This window comes from Triticum aestivum, chromosome 4B, assembly GCF_018294505.1.
Source record: "Triticum aestivum cultivar Chinese Spring chromosome 4B, IWGSC CS RefSeq v2.1, whole genome shotgun sequence".
Lineage (NCBI taxonomy): Eukaryota > Viridiplantae > Streptophyta > Magnoliopsida > Poales > Poaceae > Triticum > Triticum aestivum.
The window spans coordinates 83,698,671-83,710,047 of record NC_057804.1 but is presented as its reverse complement, the minus strand read 5'-3'; the positions used below and the strand labels follow the sequence as shown (position 1 = coordinate 83,710,047).

General features: G+C 46.3%; 1 protein-coding gene across 1 annotated transcript; it reads left to right on the top strand.

Annotated features, from left to right (window-relative positions):
- Window positions 1-9,647: 9,647 nt before the first annotated feature.
- LOC123091153 (uncharacterized) lies at window positions 9,648-10,789 on the top strand (the record flags this gene model as incomplete). The annotated part of the gene is given in 2 exon segments (XM_044512563.1): window positions 9,648-10,032; window positions 10,274-10,789. Coding segments are annotated over 2 exon segments (465 nt in total), but the record flags the coding sequence as incomplete, so codon positions are not given.
- Window positions 10,790-11,377: the final 588 nt, after the last annotated feature.

The window sequence follows — 11,377 nt, the reverse complement described above, 5'->3', positions numbered from 1 at the left end:
GACGGGACGCCGGGGCGAGGGGCGGTGGGGCCAGGGGGCGGTGGCGGGTGGCGGTGGTCATCGGGGAGGAGAGGGGGACAGATCGAACAGAGAGAGATGGGCGGGGTGGGGCGCCGTTAGTAACCTAAACGTTTGTCGTCTGCCACTTGCTTTTTGTCGTCCGCTAGCGGACGACAAATAGGGGGGCGTTAAGTTTTTTTAAACCAGCTCGTCGGTGGGGCCCCTCCCTCTTTGCCGTCCGCTAGCCGACGGCAAAGCTTCGTTGTCATCCGCTAGCGGACGACAAAGAACTGGCTGATGGCAAAGAAGTACTTTGCCATCAGCCAGTTCTTTGTTGTCCGCTTTTGGGTAGCTGATGGCAAAGAGCTTCTTTGCCGTCCGCTAGCAGACGGCAAAGAGCTGGCAAATGGCAAAGTAGCTGTTTCCAGTAGTGGAGGAAGGTACTCCTTCGAGGCAGGGGTAGATGCGGTCTATACCCCATCAAGCACGAGGGATCCAACTTCCAGAAGCAGATGCTCAGTGCCACCAAAATATCTTCGGATAGATGGCACCGACGTTTAGGTCATCCATCTCCTCTCATTGTTAGGAGAATTCTTAGTCAAAATAAACTCCCTTGTGCTAGTTTTTCCAATAATGATTCTGTTTGTGACGCCTGTCAAAAGGGAAAAAGTCACCAATTGCCTTATCCAAAATCAATAAGTGAATCCAAGTTTCCTTTAGAACTTATTTTCTCTGATGTTTGGGGACCTTCTGTTGAAACAGTAGGCAGAAAAAAATATTATGTGAGTTTCATCGATGATTTCAGTAAATTCACATGGATTTATTTGATCAAACACAAGTCAGAAGTTTTTCAAAAATTTCATGACTTCCAGCACCTTGTTGAACGACAATTTAAGCGCAAGATTCTTGCTCTTCAGACGGATTGGGGAGGGGAGTATGAGAAACTCAACTCCTTTTTCACCAAGATAGGAATATCTCATCACGTATCTTGTCCCCATGCGCACCAACAGAACGGATCAGCAGAAAGAAAACATCGACATATAGTCGAAGTAGGCTTGTCTCTCCTTGCCCAAGCCTCCATGCCCTTAAAATTTTGGGATGAGGCATTTATCGCTGCCACCTATTTGATTAATCGCCTTCCTAGTAAAGTTATCAAGTTTGAAACCCCTCTTGAGCGACTGTTCCAGGAAAAACCAAATTACTCCTCACTTAGAATTTTTGGGTGTGCTTGTTGGCCTAATCTCCGACCCTATAACAAGCACAAACTTCAATTCCGTTCCAAACAATGTACTTTTCTCGGATATAGCAATCTTCACAAGGGTTTTAAATGTCTTGATATTGCAACAGGGCGAGTGTATATCTCCAGAGATGTTATCTTTGATGGAAACATTTTTCCCTTCTCTACACTACACTCAAATGCCGGTGCAAGGCTTCAGGCAGAAATTCTTCTCTTGAATCTGGAGTTACTCAATCCTACCGATCATGGGGACGAACATTATGCTGATGATCATCTGTTACATAGCCCTACTACTGACGGAGATAGCGGTGAAAAAAACTGCACTCCAAATGCTTGTGATTTTATGCAGCAGCAACAGGAAACACCTGGCGGCGGACACGAGGCAGATTCGCCTGGTCGCGCTGCCACGGGAACGGATCCCCAGGCAGATCCTCTGACGCCGCCCTCACCAGGATTCGGGGACGACCACTCCTCGGGTGCCGCCTGGCACGAGTCTCCAGGCCGGTCGGGTGGGCCGGCTCGCTCCCCGTCTCCGCGCCCCACTCGTCATGAGGCGGGTGGACCTGAACCTGGTTGCGTGTCCACCACTGCACGGCGCAATGATGGCGGGTGCGACCGCGCGCTGGCCCGTGGTCACGTGCCGCCAACCGACTCGTCACAGCCAGATTCTCCCGCTCGATCAGCGCGTGATCCAACATCGTCCGAACGCGCGCCAGGCAAGGCTGATTCTGCTGTGGTGGGATCGGGATCCTCTGTGGCTACCGAGCCTGTACGCTCAAGTACACCTCCTCGGATGACTACACGAGCACAACGAGGTATCTTAAAACCCACCGTTTACAAAGATGGGACACTAAGGTATGACAAGAACTTCAAGTTTGCAAATTTTGCTGCTACGGGTGAGCCCCAAACCTTAACCGAAGCTCTAGGAAATGACAATTGGAAAAATGCCATGAATATAGAGTATCATGCACTTATGAAAAACCAAACTTGGCGTTTGGTTCCTCCTAAGCGAGGGAGGAATATTATTGATTGTAAATGGGTGTATAAAGTTAAAAAGAGACCCGATGGCACGATAGATAGATATAAGGCTAGACTAGTAGCTAAAGGCTTTAAACAACGCTATGGCATTGATTATGAGGATACTTTTAGTCCAGTAGTTAAAGCTGCTACTAGTAGACTTGTTCTGTCTATTGCTGTCTCTAGGGGATGGAGTCTTCGCCAATTGGATGTTCAGAATGCGTTCTTACATGGCGTTCTCGAGGAGGAGGTTTGAACATGGCTCAAAGCCACATGGGTTTGAACATGGCTCAAAGCCACATCATGTGTGCAAATTGGACAAGGCCTTATATGGTCTAAAGCAGGCACCTAGAGCTTGGTATTCAAGATTGAGTGCAAAACTTCAGCAACTTGGTTTCAAGCCCTCAAGGGGTGACACTTCTCTTTTCTTCTTCAAGAAAGGGAAGGTTACTATATTTATGTTAATTTATGTTGATGACTTATTTGTTGTCAGCTCTTCACAGGAGGCTACCTCAGCATTGCTGTCAAACCTGAAAAATGAGTTTGCTCTTAAAGACCTAGGAGAGTTACATTACTTCCTAGGTATTAAGGTAAAGAAGCTGCATGAAGGTATTATGCTAACTCAGGAAAAATATGCCAAAGATGTAATCAAACGAGTAGGTATGAAGGATTGCAAACCCTCCAGTACACCTATGTCTATCACTGACAAGTTGTCATTATATGAAGGAGAATTACTGAGCCCAGAAGAAGGAACCAAGTACAGAAGTATAGTTGGTGCTCTCCAGTACTTGACACTAACAAGACCTGATATATCCTTTGCTGTTAATAAAGTTTGTCAATTTTTACATGCTCCTACTTCTGTACATTGGACTGCTGTTAAGAGGATATTGAGGTATCTTCAAGGAAGTGCAAACATAGGGCTAAAATTATGTAAGTCTTCTTCAACCACAGTGAGTGCATTTTCTGATGCAGACTGGGCTGGATGCCCTGATGATAGAAGATCTACAGGAGGATTTGCAATCTTTCTTGGGTCAAACCTTATATCCTGGAGTGCAAAGAAACAGGCCACAGTGTCACGTTCCAGCACTGAAGCAGAATATAAATCTTTGGCAAATGCAACAGCTGAGGTAATGTGGATTGAAACTTTGCTTGATGAACTTGGTGTTGGAAGAACAGGTGCATCATGCTTATGGTGTGACAATCTTGGAGCAACATATCTGTCTGCAAATCCAGTGTTTCATGCAAGAACGAAACACATAGAGATTGATTACCATTTTGTACGAGAAAGAGTTGCACAAAAGCTACTAGATATTCAGTTCATTCCAACAGGAGATCAAGTCGCGGATGGGTTCACGAAACCGTTACAAGTGAAACAACTACAAGCCTTCAAACGCAATCTAAACATTGATATGTTAAGATTGAGGGAGGATGTTAAAAGTATAGGACCATAGTTGTATCGTGACAATGTAACATATTGTGTACATGAGTTGTGGCGCAGGTTGTTGGCTAGGATAACCTCTATCTCGTGTATAGCTTGGAGTAGAGGACAAGTTGATAACCAACCAACTACCTGCGCCATATCCTGTAATCTTCTGTCTATATAAACACGAAGGCGTCCCTGCCAAGAGGCAACACGCTTAACACAGCCAACCCTAGCTTTTACAATGACAACATCTTATAGCTAACAGTTGACTATAATATTAGTCACGCTCTTAGCCACGCAGCCACATTGCCAAGTAGGATTAGTTTTAACCGCGCACTACCGATAAGATGCAAAGCTCGCGGCGCAGTCAGTCAACTGATGATTCGATCGAGTTCTACCTAATTTAGTGACGTCGCGGGGGCACTACAAGTGGGAATCAGATGCCATCGAGCCATCTTATGTTAGCCTAGTCAGCAGAACTGCCTGCCTTTGGTACATTCGCATCCGGCGGGAGAATCGATGCTGATGCCCTCGATATATGGCGCGCGCTCGACCGCACATAATCAGAAGCTGCGTCTGGCTTCCGGTCGTCGCTGGTTTTTGCTGCCGGCGTGTGTCGCCGTCGCCTACGTGGATTGCATTTGCGTAGCATCAACACCTTGCTCCTTCCGAATATTATACCCCTGGGCTCTTTGTAGGAAATTTCTGTTATATGTACCATATATATCTCACCTCACCTGTGTAGTTATCTCTACCGAAAAGAAAATATACAAGTTGGTATTCCGTCCGCTTGGATTTATAAGTCGGGCACAAGTACTCATTTGGTATCGTACTGTTCAACATTTCACTGGTTAACCAAAATAATACTCCCTCCATTTCTAAATACAAGTCTTTCTAGAGATTTCAATATGGACTACATATGAATGTATATAGACATACTTTAAAATACAGATTCATTAATTTTGCTCCGTATGTAGTTCATATTGGAATCTCTAGAAAGACTTACATTTAAGAACGGAGGAAGTATGTTGCATGTACATATGTATATGTATGCAGAGGTTTTCCTTTGGTATCCATATCACAAGAATACTTGGTCTTATGGTTTTTTTTTGTTGAGGCCCACGTATGCAATTGCTCTCTCCATTCCACACGTTTTCCTAAAAAAAATAACTCTATTGAAAATTGGCTTGGTCGGTCCTATCAGGAGGTACAAACGATGAGCTCCTGAATTTAGTACCTTGCACTCGTATCTATCCATCCAATTAATTCCAGGTATATACGCTGAATGAAGACTGCGTCAGTTAAGTTCCTAGATATTTCCATCCCGTCCTTTCATTGGTTTTCATTTCTCACTGCCTTTTTTTTAATCTTCAAACCATATTATAAGAGACTTGTAATACTAACCTTCTGAAGGCCACGCCAGTCAATTTTCTGTTTTTCATCATGATTAAAATTTGGATATTCTTGACATGTCCTCTCAGGAAACTCAGGATAAGATTGATTGGTGCATCTATTTTTATTTATTTTTGGATTGGTGCAGCAAATTGACCTGGTCCACCAGCATAAGATTTGGAAAGTTCAGTCCAAACTCCAGAGTAACTACCTTGCCTGTCAGTTTAGTACTCCCTCCGTCCGGAAATACTTGTCATCAAAATAAATAAAAGGGGATGTATCTAGATGTATTTTAGTTCTAAATACATCTTTTTTTGTCCATTTTGATGACAACTATTTCCGGACGGAGGAAGTATCTAGCAGGGTCACATTCCATGGCAGCTAGAGTCAATGGTGTCCCACTCTTCTAACATCGAAGGTAGCCAAGTAACTATCGGAAAATATCTTCATATTACTGACAAGATAAGATAGAGACTACAATGAAAACACCATTTGTGTTTCTAAAGCTCCCATTCGTAAGAAGACATGCATCCGTTCACAGAGAAACAAGATATTAGCACAATGCGTATAGCCTTTATGTTATGTGGAACATAAAGAGCATGCAAATGTGCAATTTGTCTTTCCAATCCCACATCAACTAGGAGATGCAACGCATGTGCGCAAGACGACGGTGTAAGATAAGATAACATGCATGATAGATATCCGGTATCCTTTCTAGCGTAGGCAAAGTTCACCCGGTCTGCCTGGAGTGCTATTTGCAAAAGGGAGGGATCTGGATGTAACTTCTGTTTCTTTAAGGGCCCTTTATGCAATGTTGTGCCGTTGTAACAGTTTTTGCAGTGAATGAAAGAGTCTCTGCAATACGGAACCCATCTTGGCACTTGGAAGAAAAGATCATTTACTATTATCAGAAGACTATAATATTGCTAACCACGGAGTTGATTGGGATCAGGCATCCATCAGAGAACAGGTGCCTAATTTGACATTGTTGTAGTCGCCCTAACATAGCTTGCCACATGCATTCTGACATGATTACCGCCCCATCATTTCTTTTGCTTAACCATAACTCCTTTTTTCTCAAAAAAGAAATATACTACGTAAACTCTAGAATATTCCACCATTATTCGAGGCGCTATCAAGAAAACAATGATCAAGAACATAATCTATTGGCAAGTAGACCTACCGTTGTGGGACACTTGTGTAACCTCAATTATCAAGCGCCGGTAGGCCCAACGGCCGCCAGCTTATTATACACACCTTACAGCTTGCCCAATGACATGGCTCAATTAACATTGTTTTGAGTTGGCTCAGTTAACATTGTTTTAAGTTGGCTCAGTTAACATATTGACATTAGGCTAGCTGCTAGGTAGTTGCAACTTGCCAACGGAAGTATGTTGGCCAGTAACTTGACGCGAAAGGCTAACCAGAATGTTCCTTGTGCATCAAATCAAATCCATGCCATGCCAACACTAACCCTGGAATTAATCATACGTGCGGAGTAGAATTGAAGATAGACAGAATTGGCCAAGAGAACGCGCTTAATTTCTTGTCATTTGGCAAATAAGATGCTATAAATCTGTTCACATTTTCTTGTACCACATGAAGATGAGTGTCAACCGATAGATTACCACGACTATTTGTGTGTTGTGCTTGGACAAATACCAATCAAGTACGTAGCCCTATAGAAATATCTACATCGCTACCACCTTCGTTTGGATTTATTACGCCCTCTTGTATTCTGAGTTAAATTTTGACCGGATATTTGATTTGCAAAACATGAGTGATGTGTCAAAATTTATATCATTGGATCTGTATTCAAGGAAAATGTATGGTCAAATTTCGGCTTAAAATGTGAGGATGCCTAATAAACCCGAACAAAGCGAGTACAAGCCTACAATGCTACATAGCCGTTAGCTTACCTGGAAGTGGAACTGGCGACCAGCTTGAAAAACTTTGAATTTCAAATCGGGTGCACGCTCCTACTTTAGACAAACATGATTGAGTTAAATTAAGCACTAGTTAACACAGACGCAGTGCCCAAGAAAGTAAGCAATGAGCAAGAAAAGGGCTTTTGATAAAGGAGGCCTCTCCAAGCACCTGAGTTGGATTCATGCTGTCCTGTTTTGAGCAGCTCGCAAGCCTTTTCTCCGCTCCATTTCGCCCTCCAACTTTACAGTGCAGCCCGAGCCAAATTTGCCGACTTGACAGGGAGCACCAAGAAAAGCCATAAGACCGCCGCACCGCCGTGTGTGAATGATGCTGCTGCACTGCACTTGTTTAAGCAAGACGTGCCTGTCAGTAGCCAGACCCATAGCAGAAAAGGAGGCAAATCTAGCCAGGGTTGCAGGCTTGCAGCGAGCCAACTAATTAAACAGCGCCGGCCCCATGCGAAGCACGAGATCATGACCAGTTGGAGTAGTATAATTCTGATTATTGCTTGGAGCCATTGATTTGGCCAGCGGTGCCACCTTGCAGGTCGTCTTCTTTCCAAACTAAAACTTGGAAGTGTTCTTGCTTTCAGACCCAGCTAACATGTCCAATGGGCTGTTTGCAATTATTCTTCTAGAACTCTCTGTGTTTTCGCTTGATGCTTGAACAAAACGCATGGAGTTTTTTCTATAACAAATTGAAATCCAGAATTAAGATTTTCTGGAAAACATCCACATGCACATGTGGATTTATCAGATTTTATTTTTGCGGGAAAGACTTTCGATCTATTGATCGTCTATCAGGTAGTACAAAGAACACCGAAAGTAAACAATTATATTCAGGTCTGTAGACCACCTAGCAATGGCTACAAACAATGGAGCGAGCTGAAGGTGCCACTGTCATCGTCCCTTCCTTACCGAAAACGGACAAACCTTATTGTAGTAGACAGTGGGAAAGTAGTCGTGCTAAGACTCCACAGGACCAACACACCTGAACAATAATTGCCGCTGACGGAGAGGCATAGATCCGACAGTACCAACATGTAGACACACGAACACAAACGAGCGATGACCGGATCCATGCGGATCCACCAAAGACAAACAACGATCGGATCCCATGAGATCCACCGGAGACAAACCTCCACACGCCCTCCGACGACATTAGAAGCATCGTCGGGACATGAAGGGGCGCTGGGCGGGAAGAACGTTATTTCATCTTCAATGAGTCACCGCCGCCTCCATTTATTGGTTGTTGAGCTAATGTGCAAACTCAGGGTCTCTATATTGGTTGCATTCGTTTTATGAGACCCATTTGTCAATGAGACATCATTTTACTCAAATTTCTATGCCATGCTCACGTGAGGTGGCAAATCGTGTGAAGTTTCCTCCGTGCCACAAATTTGTGGAGTGTGCTCTAAATGTTCGCCCCGAGGCGCAAAATACATCACCAAGTATTTTTTGTTAAAACTATATGAAAACATGCTTTTTGGGTTGCTTTAGCACACAGTTGCCAATAAGAAAACTCATCCAGATATAAATTAGTGGGGCAAACATTTTTCAGAGGGTTCTTTCAGGAGGCGATTAGAAGACAGCGAGTGCTCCTTTCCTTCAACGTTCGGTGCCGCCGGGGGTTCCCCTAGCCTCTATCGGCCGCTACAGCGGTGAGAGGATGAGTGAATCTCATATCTGAGCGTCTGGTTTTGTGGTGAAGGTAGGAATAGTTTGAGGGTTTTTCTTCTTTCGTCGGGATGGTCTTATGGGCTCCGATCCGCCTCGAATTCGTTCGAAGGGACGTAATCGACGGAGCTCCAGCGTAGATTCTCATCATCTCCTCGGAACGACAAGGTTAGGACTTCTTGTCAGGCGTACACAATGGCAAATTCTGGTGTCAAGTGCTTTAGGTCTATTCGAATGTTTAATGATGACAACTGCGACTCCGGAACGGTTCCTCAGCTGTCGTCGACAAGGTCCGGCTACAACGACGCGTCACCGGCTCGTTCCGACGGCGGTAGCGGTCGTTCGGTTGCGTAGGGATCTCGATGCAATTTTTAATATGTTTGGGATGCTTTGTAGATTCTGTAAACCCTTCGTAATTGATTCAAGTCATTTTCCTAAAAAAAAGCTGCCGATAGAAAAGATATTTACAGCATGGATACGGCGGGTGACTAGGCCGGACACATCACACGGCCACATGTGACATGTGCGTCCCCCATGGCACACACGGCCAAGACTCATACCACGATACACCATACAAGCGGGCCCCACATGGCAACAACCCATACCCCTCGTATTAACGCAGCTGTACTTATAGGCCCACACCCTCTCCCACCCAGAAACATCCAGCAAAGCAACCGAGAGAGAAAGAGAGAGCGGAAGACGCGGAGCTACCGCGTGAGAAGAGCGAGCGAGCGAGCGAGCCAGCAGCTCAGCGAGCTCAACGACCGCCGCGGCGACGATGTGGAGCACCGACTCCGACCTCGACGAGTCCGCGTCGACGACGACGGCGGCCACCTCCTCCCTGTCCTCCTCATGCTCCCTGCAGCCGCAGACGCCCCCGCCCCCTCGCCGCAGACGCAGCCGTAACCGCCGCCGCGCCCAGCGCCGGGTCAAGAACGGCCCGGAGGTGGAGGAGTCGGAGGCGGAGGCCGAGGCGGAGGAGGTGTGGTGCGGCGCGCAGTGGGAGGCGGCGTGGCCACGGAGGGCGCGGCCGGTGGTGCTCGCCGGGGAAGACGCGGCCCCTGACCGCGCCGGAGCGGGCGCCGGGGATTCCGGCGTGGGGCGTGCCAGGAGCCTGACGGACGACGACCTGGAGGAGCTCAAGGGGTGCGTGGATCTGGGGTTCGGGTTCAGCTACAACGAGATCCCCGAGCTGTGCGGCACCCTGCCCGCGCTCGAGCTCTGCTACTCCATGAGCCAGCGGTTCTTGGACGAGCACCAGCCGCCGTCCAAGGCCGAGGAGTTGGCTCCGGAGCCGCCGGCGGTCGTGCCTCCTTCGCCGGCCCAACCCATCCCCAACTGGAAGATTTCCTGCCCTGGTAAGCTCAAATTGCTCGACCCATGTTGGTTGGATCTTGCTTTCCGATGTGAAAAACTAAGTCTCTTCGTTCAACATCGATTCTTGATTCATCTAAACTCTCTAGAATGACCAGTTCATGATTGGAACAATTTAAGCACTGTTGATTTCTTTCCGCTTCATGCTTGGATTGGATCGTACGTATTTGATTGCTGTTGAGCATTTGAACTCAATTGTTCTTCTCTCTTGATGTGTTGTTGCAGGGGACAGCCCAGATGAGGTGAAGGCGAGGCTCAAGTACTGGGCGCAGGCGGTGGCGTGCACCGTCAAGCTGTGCAGCTGATCAACTGCACGGTCAATCAATCCTGCGGACGCAGGAAGACGAAGCCAACTCATACTCGCAAGGCGGCAACCCAATTCATCAGGCGACCTATGTGCACGAGAGCACGCCATCTGCCCGAATCGCGTGGAAATTACATTGCATTGCATCAATTCATCGCCATCATCACGACAAGCACAGGAAGGGTGCACGCATCATATTGTGGACTTGGGATTGCGCCTCTGATGACAGGAAGCGAAGAAGCGAGCGAGGAGATGTCACCGGCCATTTCTAATGCGGCACTCACACATTATGATTTAGTATGAATCACTGAATTTCCTTTCAAAAGAAAGTATGAATCCTTGATCAGCAGCTGTAGCTAATTTATTCATGTAAACAGACAACGTATAATGTGTTCTCAACCAATTCATTTTGGAAATAATAATTGATCTCGTGCTGAGCTGTGCCTTTGTTTGTTTTCTTTTGTGTCTCTTCTCGGGCATCCTACCGTGTGCCAGCTACGTTGCTTGATTAGGTGGGAAGCGGACGAAATCAACTGACCAAATCAACCGCGAGGTGTTAAAATAACATACTCTGCTCGCTACTCTGTTCCTAATCATCACGCAATTGATTTATTTATGTGTGGAAGCGCCGAAGATCGCTCGGGTTCTGACCTGAGATCTGGAGGATGCAACTTGCGAAGTTGTGCCGTGCTGTGGCTAGTTGGCTGGTCAGAAAACATATGTGCATCTGGAAATTCTGCAGCTAGATTCCTACTCCTACTAGTCTGTTCAGAGCTTCGCACGGTATTTTGTCCGTTTGTCCAGACCTCAAGATGGCTCGACAAGTACGATTTGAACACTTCTTACTAGGTTCCAGCATATTCCAGAGTATTCGCCAGCCATGGACCATGGCACCATAGAATGGGTTTAATTTGTCAAAAGATTCTCTTTTGAGGAGCTCAAATCTACTGCGGCTCAAATTTGAGGAGCCGAACACAACTCTCAGCGAAAGATTCTTTTCGCCTACTAGGGCCACCGCATTTCCT